General features: G+C 44.1%; 1 protein-coding gene across 1 annotated transcript in view; it reads left to right on the forward strand.

Annotated features, from left to right (window-relative positions):
* The window catches only part of FKBP9 (FKBP prolyl isomerase 9), a 42262-nt gene extending 28435 nt beyond the window's left edge, over positions 1-13827 (forward strand). The window contains exons 7-10 of the mRNA XM_019825670.3: positions 3418-3604; positions 7306-7451; positions 9987-10150; positions 12428-13827. Of these exons, the coding sequence (XP_019681229.2) occupies positions 3418-3604; positions 7306-7451; positions 9987-10150; positions 12428-12604 (674 nt within the window). The 3' untranslated portion in view covers positions 12605-13827. The remainder of the gene's footprint in view (positions 1-3417; positions 3605-7305; positions 7452-9986; positions 10151-12427) is intronic.
* The last annotated feature ends 2013 nt before the right edge of the window (positions 13828-15840 follow it).

Here is a 15840-nt window from a genome sequence, read left to right on the forward strand (position 1 = left end):
GTACCATTGTTTGCTAACCTGCTTAGGACTAGTGGATGCAGTATTAATTTTGCTTTTGGATTATTTTTGCTGGTGGGATTCTGCCTGGTTTGGCTGGCTGTATACATTAATTTTGTTCTTCCAACCACTACTGATAATATGTATCTTCAGAGTTTTCTTAGTAGGGTTTATTCAGAGGATCTATGAAGTATCAGGTTGGCTGGAAGCTAGAGTGTACCATGGAGAAACTTTCTTTTTTTTTCTCCCGGACTTAAGTTCCTGTTTTCAAAGTAAACTCTACCCCCAATGTGGGGCTCAGACTCACCACTCCAAGATCAAAAGTCACATGCTCTACCGACTGAGCCATCCAGGCACCCATTAAATTTCTTTTCTTCTTTTTTTAAGTTTATTTTATTTTTTATTTTTTTTTAACGTTTATTTATTTTGGAGAGAGAGCGAGAGAGCATGAGTGGAGGAGGAGCAGAGAGAAAAAGAGACCCAGGACCAAACCAGGCTCTGGGCTCCGGGGTGTCAGCATGGAGGCCAGTGTAGGACTCGATCCCACCAACCATGAGATCATGACCTGAACCAAAATCAAGAGTCGGACACTTAACTGACTGGGCCATCCAGGTGCCCCTAAATTTCTGATTTATAAAGTCATACCAGGTCACAGCTTAAGACACGTTCAACAGATCTTGCTTCATGTCCTGTTTGTCAAGTGTCTTGATGCTCTGTTGTTTTGTATCATGTAAAATTCTGTTCAGATACATACAGAAATAGACAAATACTTTCTGAGTATTCATGTTTTGTTATGCCCTCAGGATTAATCCTTCGTTTCTCTAAAAATACTATATTGATATATTGATGGAAAACATTTGCTTAAATTATTTTTTTCCTTTTGGCTTTCTATCAAGTATGAGACAGCTCTGCAAAGAATTATATAAGGCTCTGGGAATCATCGGAAGGCTCATAAATTCTGTGGTTATGAGGCTGCTTCATTCCAAATCCTATGTTGCTGTGGGGCAGGGGCACTCAGATATGTACTGTCTAGATGCTCTTGCATGGGGGCAGGGGAGAAGGGCAGGGGGTAGGGGGGCAGCACCTCTGTCTTCTTTTGAATAGTATCTCCCTGGCCTCTTGGTCATGTTTGCATAGGGCCTAATGCTAATTCCTCAGGGACTGACCCAAGAAAGATGTCAGGACATAGAGGAAATTTGGGGTTTCCTCATCACATACCACGGGGCCAAGCACATAGTAAACATTCAATAAATATTTGTGGAAGGAATGAAATACTGGGCCCTCTGTGGGGTTCTCCAGCTCCATTCTTGGCATTTCATTTTGTGGAGGCCATTTTGCCCTGCAGGATTGGTGGAGGGGAGGGAGTAGGCCTTCTGGAAAGGCTCTGGTCCTCTCTGCTTATCTGCTCTGTTCCACAGGGTCAGCCCTGAACTTTTGATGCTTGACTATGTTTGCAGCCCTGGAGGGGAGAATGGATTCTGCCTGAGGGCTTGTGGAAGCATCACTTCCTGATTTTCTTTCTTTCTTTCTTTCTTTCTTTCTTTCTTTCTTTCTTTCTCTCTCTCTCTCTCTCTCTCTCTCTCTCTCTCTCATGTCTATTTTTGAGAGACACAGAACACAAGCAGGGGAGGAGCAGAGAAAGAGGGAGACACAGAATCCAAAGCAGGCTCCAGGCTCTGAGCTGTCAGCACAGAGCCCGACGCAGGGCTCAAACTCACAAACTGCGAGATCATGGCCTGAGTGGATGTCGGACTCTCAACCGACTGAGCCACCCAGGCACCCCATCACTTCCTCATTTTCTGTTCCCCAACTTTCAAGTTACTTTCCAAGTACTCTTAGATTGGGAATATAGGATTATAATGAGAATTAAATAATTACATATAAAGCACTTAGAAGAGTGCTTGGTACTTAATAAGCATCATGTGTGTCTGTGTGTGTGCGTGTGTCTGTGTGTGTGTTACAGAGAGCAACCAGAAATGGACACAGAAAAGTCCATTGCAGGGATGGGGGGAGGGGCTATTGGTGTTCACATATCTCTGTTTGAATTCTTTCTATAGCTGTGTTATTTTCTTCAACAAGTTCTATGTGAGTTGGTTTTCTTATCTGTAAAACGCTAATGAAAGCATTATACATCCTTGATTCTAAGTAATACTATTTACAAAAGTTTTACATTTAATCTTCTTTGAAATGAGGGGTGCCTGGGTGGCTCAGTTGGTTGAGCAGTGGACTCTTGATTTTGGCTCAGGTCACGATCCCATCCCAGTGTCATGGGATCAAGCCCTGCTTCAGGCTCCGAGCTGAGCTTAAAATTCTCTCTCTTCCCTCCATCTCCCCCTCCTTTCTTTCTCTCTCTGTCTCTAAAAAATATAAATAAACAAATAAATAAATAAACTTCTCTGAAATGATCTGGGGGTGTGTTTAACCACAATGCATATGTTTAAGGTGTCCCTCTGGCCCCCTCGAGCCTCCTGAGAAGCTGCCGTTAAATTCATGGAGCATCTGCTAATGCTGGGTTTATAGTAATACCCCACAAAGTGGTTGCAGGGATTTAATGAGATAGTGTATGTGAAGAATACATTGTAGACTGTAAAACATTATTCAGATGTGAGGTAATGTTTTCAAAAGTGGAGATCATGGAAAAGAAAAGTTTACTAATAATTTTGTGTAGAACAGATAGGATGTGTTGTAAAAGTACTTTGTGAACCGTTAGGCCCTATCACAAGGGGTGTGTATGGGCCAAATTTGGCTGGGTGTTTTTTTCCCTCTGAAGTTTCTGTTAGTTTAGTTCCTCCTGCACAGTGATAGAGGACTGGAGTGATTTTTCACTCTATAGCTGGTGTTCTCACTTCACCTCTTACTTCTGGTAGGAGCCAGGCAAGCCTTAGTTTCCTCATTTGTGATGAACTTAGTCATGCATCTTTCAGGCTTAGTGATTCCATGGGGCAGTAGCTCATCATCTTGAATTATAGTCCAAACTGTGTTCTTAAAGTTTATGTATGTATGTATGTATGTATGTATGTATGTATGTATTTAGAGAGAAATCCCAAGCAGGCTCCAAGCTGTCAGCACAGAGCCTGACACAGGGCTCCATCCCAGGAACCGTGAGATCATGTCCTGAGCCGAAATCAAGAGTTGGACGCTTAACCGACTGAGCCACCCAGGCACCCCTCTAAACTGTGTTCTTAACTGGTTGCATGACCCTGGGCAAATCTTTGCCTCAGTTTCCCCATGTATAGAATGAGGGTTAGGTTACTTCTGACCGCCCTTCCAATTCATTCTCCCAGTATTCCCTAGATTTTCATATTTAGGTCCCTGTGTTTCTCACTGGGGGTCTGTGAGGACGTGCCTGGTGACACTGGGGAGGCACATGTGCTGCCACTTGGAGGACTTGCTCGTTAATTTCCTCTGTCTGTCCTTTAGGGAATATCCCTGGCTCGGCTGTGCTGGTGTTTGACATCCATGTGATTGACTTCCACAACCCTTCAGACTCCATCAGCATCACCTCCCACTACAAGCCCCCCGACTGCTCAGTGCTGAGTAAGAAGGGGGATTACCTCAAGTATCACTACAATGCCTCCCTTCTGGATGGGACTCTGCTGGATTCCACGTAAGGACCACTGGGGACAGTAGAGGAGGGAGCTTGGAGGATAACAGCCATAGGTCCCCATGATTCTCCTTTTCTTTCATCAGATACTGGTTGAGAGATTTTCTCTCCATGCTTCCCCACTGCAGAGAGCTAGCCTACATCACTGCTCAGGTGCATTATTCTAAAAGTTCCCTATGAATGGTCTCACCTTGCTCCTGTGAAATTGTCTTTCTGAAAAACGGGTATCATCTTATAACTGCTTTCTTTAAAAATTAACCCGCAGCTACATTACAAACTCCTCGGTCTGGCACATCAGCCTCTATTTGTCAGCTCTGTTCTGCTTAAATGGTCTTATCTTGTGTTCGGGCCCATCTTTTGCCTCTAGGGCTGCCATGTGCAGTGGTGCAAGATGTGTACTGCCTAAACCCTTCCTTCTGACCAACTTCTGCCCTGGCAAAAATGTCCTCCCTTTTCACAAAATCTTTCCTTAATTCCTAGGAAGAATCAACTGCTCGCACTTCTGTGTCTCATAATGTTTTAAGATACTATTTTTATCAGCAAAAATTATTTATTTTTCATTATTTATTTTAGTTTCTGTCTCTGCTGCTGGTCTGAATACCTTAGAGACGCCCAGCATGTTTATTCACATTTTTATTCTTTACACCTAGCCCAGAGTCTTAACACGAAGGGAGCATTTTATAAATGTTAACTGATTGAGATGAATCTGAAATTTTATTAATAGGAATCAACAGTATAATCTAATATCATTGCCAATTTTGGTAAAAGGAGTTTTGCTTCTTATGTTTCTGAATCTTTAGGTATAGCTGTAAGTTAATAAAATATTCTCTGGGAAAGAAACATTTTCAGCCTTTCTTTATAGCTCCATAGAAATCTATCCATTTTTGTACCGAGTCTGACTTAGACTCCTGAGTTGGGGCTTGGGGAGAAAGAAGGGCTTCATAAATAAGTATGGGTTGCTGCATTTATGCTGCATGAGGAAGGCCTTCTCTGCCTCGCACCTGCCCCTCTGCCTTCTAGCTTCAGGCAACATTGTGTGTGGCTGGAGAGAGCGAGCCAGGCATGGAGACAGAGCCCTAGGGACATGTGCTCTTCAGAGCATTCTCTCTGGGTGCTATGAGATCCCGTATACTAATGCACTTCGTGTATCTCATGCAATCTAAAACGTATTGGTTATTAGAAGCATCATGTTATGTATCTCTAAGAAAGTAAAAATGCCCCCAAACTAACATGCTGTTAATTATGAAGTGTATCCCAATTACAGAGATGTTAAAATGTGAAAATGTGTGCATTACAGAATCAGTGAAGTGTATACTAGCTTCCAGAGAGCAGATTTACGTGGACCTGCTTTACAACAAACCTCATTACATTAATATGAAAAGACTTTGGAGGGCAGTGGGAAAGAAGCATGCCTTGTTGTTTGGGGGGATTAAGCCCGCGCTTATGCACGTTTATGCACGCTTATGCACGTGAAAATGGCCCACAAGGTTAGAGTAGTCTAGAAGGTCAATGGCTTGCTGTTATTGTCTTGCTAATGTTCATATTCTTGTCTGGTGCTCTGACTGCTGGGTGGGGGTAGGTGGGAAGGGGAAGTGGGGGTGGAAAACGAACAAAGGAATTCCTTCTCAGTGGGTTCAGGATATGCTTCTCATGTAGGGTGGGGAGAATCAGCCTTCCTGCCTTCTAATGTGTTTGGTGGATTCACAACATTCCTACAGAGCATCCGGTAGCCATGTGAGGCTCCTTCCTTTTATCAGACTCCATTCTATACCATGAGAGTCGTTTGTGGTACGTGTAAATCTACAATGAAGAGCAACATCCGGCATCCCCAATGGTCTGTTCTGGGCATAAGCTTCAGAGTAATGGGAAAATGGGATGTAGGTTGGGATGTGTGTGGGAGAGGAAGGGAAGACCTGGTCCCACCCCAAGCCTTCCACGGGCGTTGTAAACAAGGAGGCAGGTGCTGCTGCGGGCGCTTTTTCATCAGCACGGAGAGAAACTGGCTGTGGAGAGGATGGACGGAAACGTGGGCGGAGAGCCAGAGAGGGCAGCCTACAAGTGGGAAGCAGGAAGCTTGCAGTGGATGGGAAGCCAGGAATGCACAGAAAGAATGAGAAGAATGTCAGAGGAAAACTGGCAGGAAACAAACAAATAACTACACAAGCGGTTGATCTGAGGAAAAACAATTAGTGGGGCTTTCAGAGATGACACGTGAAAGCAAAATGTTTGCTTGGAGGATTTTCTTCATGTGTGGTTAAACTGGCCTCAGAGAGGAAGAATAAACATTTGTTACTTGATAGCTAAATGAGGTTTTTGAATATTCGGGAAGACTTTGAAACAGAGTATTCCCATGGGAGGTCCCAGTGGTCCCCGGAGAAAGGCAGGGTGAAGGTGCCTCTGTGCTGCTGACAAAGGAGGATTTGTGTGTGGGGCAGGACAGAGGATGTCCTGCTCCCTCCCACAGGCCTTGGGCCAAGGCATCTGGTGCCAGAGCTGGCTTTGTTTTGGTTTCGTCCCAGGTAGGACAAAGGCAAACCCTGTTTTGGTTTGTCAGTGCCAGAGAGCCGGCCTGGCCCTGGGAACCAGCTTGACAAGAGAAAGTAGCCCTGCACCCAGGGGAAGCTGGGAAGCCTGAGAAGGGGATGTGACCCGAGGGGGCTGTCCCCTCCATGTTGTCACCATCCGGAAATGGGCATCAAGGGAGCCCTAAGATACTGGGGAGGTTTTTCTTCCTTGACATTGAAGAAGAAAGCGGTAGTGCCATACTTTCTGGAACTAGATTTATTTTCGGTAGTGAGTGAGGTGATAGAGGCAACTCTCTTGTACGTGGATGTCTCAGGGACCGTGGACATCAAGGATGCTTTAACTGTGGCTCAAGTTAAACTTTCGGTCATTTTTTTAGAGTCAAAAACTATTGCAGACACAAGCACTTTGCATACTCAAGGCCATCCATTTTTTGAGCTCTTTATACTTGTTCTCGTCCGTGCCAGCATCATGAGTTATCTACTGTTGAGAATATCCCTGTGAGATAGCTATTATTATCACCAGTTTATAGATGAGGAAATTGAGAGGTTTTATTTTTCAGCATCCAATCAAGTGGCAGAAGCAAGATTCAGAGTCAGGTCTTGATAAATCCAAAACACATAAATCCAAAACACAGGGTTATGTATTTTTCAAATTCTCATGAAAACTCCTTACTAGGGTATTTATTAAAATATAGAGAAAAGTTGTAAGAGCAGTGCGAAGGAAGGACTTCTTTTTCCCCCAAATCACTGGGGATAGGTTGCCACCATGATGTCCCATCACCCATTTCCTACAAACGTCGACATTCTCCTACATAATTCAACGCATACTTTATAACCAGAAAGTTAACACTGATACATTATCATGTTTTAATCCCCAGACCCCACCTAAGTTTTGCCACTTGTTCCCAGAAGGTCTTTTATAGCAAAATGATCCCACTCCATATTCTCCAGTACTCTGGACTGGTTCCTCAGCCTTTCCTTGATTTTCACCTTGACACTTTTGAAGATTACAGGTTCGTTTTTTGCAGAATCGTTCTCAGTTTGCTCTTGTCTGATGTTTCTTCCTGATTAGATAGGGGTTCTGTGTCTGTGGCAGAAGAAATGGCCCTTTTCATGGAAACGATTTCAAATATCAATGGGTTGATGACCTAACGAGGGACTCTTCTGTTTCATTTTCAGGTGGAATTTAGGCAAAACGTATAATATTGTTTTGGGATCTGGACAAGTTGTGTTGGGAATGGATATGGGTCTCCGAGAGATGTGTGTTGGAGAGAAACGGACAGTGATCATCCCACCCCACCTGGGCTATGGGGAGGCTGGTGTGGGTGAGTAAGCACCAGCATTAAAGCGTTTGGGGGCACATTCACAATCTGAGTGTTGTGCTTTTGGGGTACCATATTTAGAGCCCCAATATGCTTCTTCCATTTAAAACCCAAAGAATCAGGGGCGCCTGGGTGGCTTAGTTGGTTGAGTGTCCGACTTTGGCTCAGGTTGTGACCTCACGGTTTGTCAGTTCAAACCCTGGATTGGGCTCACTGCTATCAGCAGAACCCACTTCAGATCCTCTGTCCCCTCTTTCTGCCCCTCCTCTGGTTGTGCAGGCTCTCTCTCTGTCTCAAAAGTAAATAAACATTAAAAAAAAAAATCTGGCACCTGGCTGGCTCAGTTGGTGGAGCATGCAACTCTAGATCTTGGGGTCATGAGTTCAGGCCCCATGTTGGGTGTAGAACTTACTAAAAAAGAAACAAAAAAACAATAAAGTGCCTGCTACTTCCTCCAGTCCAAGAAGAAGCACTTCAAAAAATGGGTACCCTAGAAGACCTTGTGATATATATTATAAATAATTATAACATAATAATTTTAAAAAAGATATTATATATACATGCATGTATATATTCGTATACTTACATTTGAGCCCATACTATATATACTGTTCTCAAATTTGTGTTTACAGTCATATCTTAGGTCAGGATTTTAAGGCATACTGTTTTATTCTTAAGGTTCTGCTGTAGGATTTATTCAAAAATTCTACCATTGTGGTCTCTTGTAGTGCTTTGCAAACTTTTTTCACTGAGACATACAGTTAAGAAATACTTTTTATCTCCCCATCTGTGTTACACATAAACATGCAATTTATACATATACTCATACACAATTAGTTCTATATATAAAATTTAAACTCAAGTTTTATGAAACCATACCTATCCTTTCTATGGACAGTGTACCCTGATCTATTTTATTCCTTAATTTAAAAAATTGGTGGTCACCATGCTGTAAATAGATTTCATGACTTACTAATGGTAAGTACCTACAGTTTGGAAAAAACCACTTGCTGGTTTTGAACTTTTTTGTTTTTATTTTTTAATTTACATCTAAGTTAGTTAGCACGTAGTGCAGTAATGATTTCAGGAGTAGATTCCAGTGATTCGTCCTCTATGTATAACACCCAGTGCTCATCTCAACAAGTGTCTTCTTTAATGCCACTTACCCATTTAGCCCATCCCCCCCCCCCACAAACCCTCCAGCAACCCTCTGTTTGTTCTCTATATTTATTTTTTTTGTGTTTTTTTTTGTTTTTTGTTTTTTTTTTTTGTTTTTGGTTTTGTTTTTTTTTTAGCGTTTATTTATTTTTGAGACAGAGAGAGACAGAGCATGAACGGGGGAGGGTCAGAGAGAGGGAGACACAGAATCCGAAACAGGCTCCAGGTTTTGAGCTGTCAGCACAGAGCCCGACGCGGGGGCTTGAACTCACGGACCGCGAGATCATGACCTGGGCCGAAGTCGGCCGCTTAACCGACTGAGCCACCCAGGCGCCCCTGTTCTCTATATTTAAGAGTTTCTTATGTTTTGTCCCTCGCCCTGTTCTTATATTATTTTTGCTTCCCTTCCCTTATGTTCATTTGTTTTGTATCTTAAGTTCCTCATATGAGTGAAGTCATACGATACTCGTCTTTCTCTAACTAATTTCGCTTACCAGAATACCCTCTAGTTCCATCAACGTAGTTGCAAATGGCAAGATTTCATTCTTTTTGATTGTCGAGTAATACTCCATTGCATATATATACCACATCTTCTTTATCCATTCATCCATCGATGGACACTTGGGCTCTTTCCATACTTTGGCCATTGTCAACAGCGCTGCTATAAACATGGGGTTGCATGTGCCCCTTCGAAACAGCACACCTGTATCCCTTGGATAAATACCTAGTAGTGCAATTGCTGGGTCGTGGGGTAGTTCTATTTTTAGTTTTTTGAGGAACATCCATGCTGTTTTCCAGAGTGGCCGCACCAGCTTGCATTCCCACTAACAATGCAAAAGAGATCCTCTTTCTCTGCATCCTTGCCAACACCTGAGTTGTTGCCTGAGTTGTTCATGTTAGCCATTCCGACAGGTGTAAGGTGGTATCTCATTGTGATTTAATTTGTATTTCCCTGATGATAAATGATGTTGAACATTTGTTTATATTATAGTCTGTTAGCCATCAGGATGTCTTCTTTGGAGAGTGTCTATTCATGTCTTTTGCCCATTTCTTCACTGGTTTATTTGAATTTTTTGTTTTTGTTTTTAGTTTGTTTGTTTGTTAATTTATTTATTTAGAGCACGAGCAGGGGAGGGGCAGAGAGAGAAGGAGACAGAGAATCCCAAGCAGCTCGATCCTACTACTCTGAAATCATGACCTGAGCTGAAATCAAGAGTTGGATGCTTAACTGACTGAGCCACTCAGGTGCCCCTGGTGTTGAGCAGGAAATGCTTGCCATCTGTGAGGCAGCTGGAACCTTGGGTGGGGGAGGGAGGTTGAGATGGGCATGCCTGCTGCCTGGTGGTGCTAACCCTGTTTCCTCCCTTATTGGTGAGGCAGATGGAGAAGTGCCCGGCAGTGCCGTCTTGGTGTTTGACATTGAGCTGCTGGAGCTCGTGGCGGGTCTGCCTGAGGGGTACATGTTCATATGGAATGGCGAGGTGTCACCCAACCTGTTCGAAGAAATCGACAAGGATGGTGATGGAGAAGTCCTCCTCGAAGAGGTAACCGACCTTCAAAAGAGAGTGGGACTAAATGAGCTGGGGGGAGCCTTATTGGGGCAGGGGATCCATTCCAGATGTGAAGCCTTCTCAGAGTGAGGAGGACGCACTTTTGTACACACTCTCTAAATTGAAGTTCACAGTTCCTCTCTGGAGAAATTGAGGCCCTGAGAGGTACAGGGCTTGATCCCAGGGCTGACAGATCTAGATTTGGTTCTCAGTTCCTGGGTGCTCACTGTATGCCTGCATTATGTTGAATGTTTTTCATATACATTCTCTTGCTTGGCCCTTGTGGCAGCCATGTAATCATCATCCCGGTTTTTCAGAAGCAGCAGCTGTACGCAGACGAGATAAATGATTTGCCCGAGGTCACAGAGCTACCTAGTGGTTTGAGCCATGGTACATATCTCCATCTTGATCATCTAGGTCCTGGGTGGATTCTTCTGTAGCAGACACCCCTTCATGGAGCTGGAGAATAGAGTCGGCTGTCCTGTCACACCCTCCTCAGTTCCAGTATCTGCCTGTTCCACATCTGCTGATTCAAGGACACGGCTCCAGCCTTCTCCCCTTTCTGTCTTACATCAGCCACATTTCCCTGGCTACTGGATTGCTCACATTAGCATAAAAACATGCTATTATTTTCCCTTTTCTTGGTGCATCTTCTCATTTATTTTGTTTCTTTGCTCCCTTTACAGCAAAAATGTCAAAACTTTTAAATCCACTCCTGTCAGACATTTGTCCTTCTGTGTCACTGAGCCTGGTCTTGCTAAGGTGACCAGTGCCTTTTATGTGGCTGCCGCCAGTGGTCACTGCTCACTGTCCTCACTCTTGGACACAGCTGACTGCTTTGCAGGACACCTTCTTTCCCTCGCTTCCAGACCACACTTTCTTGGTGTTCCTTCTACCTCACTAGTGGCTCCTTCTCAGGAATCTTCTCCCTCTCTTCATGTTGGAGTGTCCCCAGCCTGAGTTCTGAGCTTGTTCTCTCCTCCATCTCATGTCACTCCCTTGGTGATCTCAACCAGTCAGTGGCTTTGTCATCTGCATGCCATGACTTCCAAACTTGTAGCTCTGGTCTGGTCTTCTCTCTCTACCTCCTACTCAGACATCTAATTGCCCACCTGACATCTTCATTTTTTGAATGCTGTTGCTACCTCCCTCTCCTGAACTTGCCTCACCCAAAGCCTTCCTCATCTCCTCTGATGGCAACTCCGTCCTTCCAGTTGCCAGGTGAGAGCACTCAGTAATCTTTGACTCCTCTCTTTCTCACATAGGCTATAGTAAACCCACCAGGAAATCATCCTAGCTCTATCCTGAAAATTTATCTACGTCTCACCACCTCCAGTTGGTAGCATCTTGGGCCACTGTCTGCTTGGTCTTGCTTGGACCTCTACGAAGGTCTTTGTGCTTTTCAGCCTTGCCCCTCACGGCAGCCGGAGTGATTCTTCTGAAACTTCAATTGGATTATGGCTTGCTTTGTCTCAGAACCCTGCAGAAGCCCCTCTGTTTCCAGAGTCCTTACAGTGGCCTGCAAAGACCCCAAGAAGGTTCTCCACGACCTGCTCGCTGTAACTTCCTCGTCAGCTGCTCCTCTCTACCAGGCATTGCACACGCTGGGCCTTTGCACCAGCTGTCCCTCCACCCAGAAGACACTTCCCTGGATAACTGTTTGGCTCATTCCCTCCCTTCCTTCAAGCCTTTGCACAGGTCTCCCTTTTTCATTAGGGTTTTACTCTGACCACTGGATTGAGACCTCAACCCACTCCCCGACCTGTACTCTTGATCCTCCTTACTTGACTCTACTCCTTTGTTTTCTGGAGCATTGCACTTTTGAACTTAATATGTGACTTACTTAATTTTTTATGTTCTTTTCTAATTGTGTGTCTTTCCCACTAGGATATATGCTAGAATTACAAGGGCAAGGTTATGTTTTCATTGTATGAAGGAAAGAAGGGGGGGAGGGAGGGAGGCAGCAGTGTTCTCAGAGGCAAAGATGGTTAGGGCATCAGCCTGTGGTGGAGAGCTAAGTGTTGATTTAGGGAGAAGGGATAGCTCCAGTCACTGCTGCGTGGAGCCTAGGAACTTCTGGAGTCATTAGTCATTACGGTTATACACCTGCATCTGGAGGGAGAAACACCAGGCAGGTTGCGTAGCTCACAAAATTGTGTCTGTTTTGCAAGCTTAGACTCAAATTCCAGCCCCATTGCCCTCGGGACGCTCTGTTCAGACCCTGGCTCGGCTGCTGTATCTCATGGTCTGTCCTGTCCCCTCTCTTTCCAGTTCTCAGAATACATTCATGCCCAGGTGGCATCTGGCAAAGGGAAACTCGCTCCTGGTTTTGATGCTGAGATGATTGTGAAGAATATGTTCACCAACCAGGACCGGAATGGAGATGGGAAGGTCACGGCAGAGGAATTCAAACTCAAAGACCAGGAGGCTAAACATGATGAACTCTAAACCTGCCTTGGGCCACCTGCGTGATACCAAGCCCCCGGTCATGGCTGAAAGTGAAGCGAAGGCCCGCGGGTCTCTCAGAAGGTGAATCGTCCACAAGTAGTAGATGGTCACATAGTATGTGGGGCATATGTCAGGGATGGGTCGATACACATGGTGAGAATTTTAGGCCAAATGCCAGTGATATGAAAATCAGTGTCAGGTGCCTTAGCAGGGGCTGTGTAGAATATTGAAGAGGCTACACTGTCAACCATTGTTTTGTGAGCCTTCTGTGTAGTTTTGTTATTAAAGGAAAATGGTGTCATACAGAAGTCATAACCATTTTGGAGGGAACAGAAGAAAAAGCGTCCAGGAGGTCTACATAAAGAGCATTAAAAAATTTTTTTTTAACTTGCTGGTGTTTTAAAAGTGTTCTCCAGATGAGCAGAAAAGACAAACGGCCTGCCCCAGCAGTATTTCCCCAAAAGCCCCAGGATGGGGCCCTTTTGTCAGTGGCCCGTACAGGCTCTGGTAATGCCCAGCTTCCACTTTCCTGCTACACACACACACACACACACACACACGCATGCACATGCACACACACCTACTTGCACATGTGTGCTTTGATAGTTAATCATGCTCTACCTGTTGTGGTCTTCCAATTGGCTGGGTGACTTGGAAGTTAAGAAGAAAATCAGTGGACCAAACAAGAGGCATCTTGGACTATGAGTAGAGAATTTGATTCTATGTTTGCCACATAAGATTATCTGCTTCACCCTTTCTTATTCCCATTGCTCTATCCTCCCTGAATCTTTTGATCAGATAGATTTGTATAGGGCTTGTGGCTAATCCATGCTCCAGAGTATGTGACCAAGATAGGAAGTATCATCTCAACAGATGAGCATACACAAGGTGACATATTTCTGCTCATTTGTGTCCTGGAGAGGGAGGTGCCCTAAAGCCCATGGGCCTCTCTCTGTGTAGAAAAACAAGGACACTGTTACCTGCCCCCGTGTTATGCAGTAACCAACAACCTTGCTGCCTTATGTCCTCTGTTCCCAAGTGGTGGTGGCGTCCACCCTGAAGTAATCAGTAATTTGCCTTTTGAAACTGCTTTATTTTTACTAATTTAAACTGTTTTGTACTGATGTAGCCCTGAGATAGTTCATGAAAATGCTGTGCACTCCTTCAATGGAATAAATGTTGGAAAACTGAACTTTTCATATATAAAAAAAATTGAATGATAATATCAAGTGTTGTGGAGTTTTATTTGAAGGCTGAGAGGATCCCATGAGAATACGTCTTGATTATCCATTGAGAATCGCCTCAACGAGGGCTGCATCTCATTGAAGGTGGAGGAGTGTGACGGATAGTGTATGGGGGTGTGTCAGTCAGGTCCTGGCAGGAAACACACCCACATACGGGCCTTCCAAAGAGAAGCTATGTAAAGGACTTTACAGATGTGTGGACGGGGCCTAGAGACCTAGTTAGGATATCAAGGTACCATGATAGATGTTGGCCAGCAGCAGTAGGGGGCTCTTCTACCCCCCTGGGGCTGAAAGGTTAAAGGGGAGACACAGCCACGCCCAGAAGGGTGGCTGGCGCTGCAGCAGAGGAGGGCAGAGACACCCCATTCTCTGTCCTGTAACTCGTTCCCATTCGCTGAACCCAATCTGAAGCTAAAGGAAGAGGAGCTTAGTGGCTGGTATTCTCAGAGTCAGCTTTCTGGGGTGCAGAGTAAGGTGAAGGACTGTAGGCATTGGAGTGGGAGCCAATAGAGGATAACTGGCACATGTATAGAGAAAAATACGTTTTTTTAAAAAAGCAAATGTTACAGTTTACTCTTTGCAGAAGCAATTTCAGGGACTCTGTATGCTTTTGGAAGGCAAAGGAGATGCCTGCCCATGGCCTTCCTGGCTGTTGCTGTCGTGGTAACTGACATTCCTTAACCGTCTCCTACCTGGCACATAGTCACTCAAGATTTTTTGTTTAACAGAATTCCTTAAGTGCACGAGATAGGTTAATAATTTTGCTAAATGGAATTGCCCTTTGGAATGCACTTGATCTGTAACACCTCATTATCCTTACACATCTTCATGAAGATAAAAACCTTGTGCTTATTCTGTCCCAGGTTTTTAGTTGGTCCTGTCTGAATTTCTTCACTGGTTGTTTTCTTTGGTGGTGGACAGGTTTGCTGAATAAAAGATACGTTTCTCTGGGGAAATTAAGCACTGTGGGCCTTAGAGCTTCAAGAATAGAGGGAACATTTAATTTTTTTTTTTAACTTTTTAAAATTTATTTTGAGAGAGAGAGAGAGAGAGAGAGAGAAGAGAGAGATAGCACTAGTGTGGGAGGGCAGAGAGAGAGGGAGAGAATCCCAACCAGGCTCTATGCTGTCAGCACAGAGCCCGAGTTGGGGCTTGATCTCATGAACTGAAAGATCATGACCAGAGCCCAAATCAAGACCCTTAATCAACTGAGCCACCCAGACACCCCTCAACCAATTTTTTTAAAAGTAATCTCTACACCCAACATGTAGCTTGAACTCACGACCTCGAGATCAAGAGTCTTGTGCTCCACTGACTGAGCCGCCCGGGAGCCGGGTAGCTTGTTTTTGTTTTTAAACTGCCTGCCTGACTGCTGAACTAGAACCTTGGTCTTTTTTGGCCTTCAGACTCAGATGGAAATATTGGCTCTTCTTGGTTCTCCAGCCTGCCACCTGTTGTGTTTTTTTTCTTTCCTGAGGTGTAATGAACAAATAAAATTTTAAGATACTTAATGCATATGTGATGATTTGATATATGTACATGTTTACATTGTGAAAGGATTTCTCCATCACTTCACGTGTGTGTGTGTGTGAGAGAGAGAGAGAGAGAGAGAGAGAGAGAGAGAGAGAACATTTAAGTTCTACTCTTAGCATTTTAAAACTATACAATACAGGGTTACCAACTATGGTTGCCATGTTATCCATTAAATCCTTAGACCTTATTTATCTTATAGCTGGAAGTTTGTACTGTTTAACCAAACTCTGTTTCTCCCATCTCCCTGCCCCTGGTAACCATTTTTTTTTACTCTATTTCTATAACTTCAACTTATTTTTTTTAATACCACATATAAATGATACTGTGTAGTACTTATCTTTCTAAACCTTTGGCTTGTTGTTGAGTGCTACTGGGGCACTTTGATTCTTCCTGCTGCTAAGGAAGGCATTCAATTATCTGTGACCATGACAGAGGCTTTAATCTCTGGCTCAACCATCT

This window comes from Felis catus, chromosome A2 (assembly GCF_018350175.1).
Source record: "Felis catus isolate Fca126 chromosome A2, F.catus_Fca126_mat1.0, whole genome shotgun sequence".
In the NCBI taxonomy this organism is placed as follows: domain Eukaryota; kingdom Metazoa; phylum Chordata; class Mammalia; order Carnivora; family Felidae; genus Felis; species Felis catus.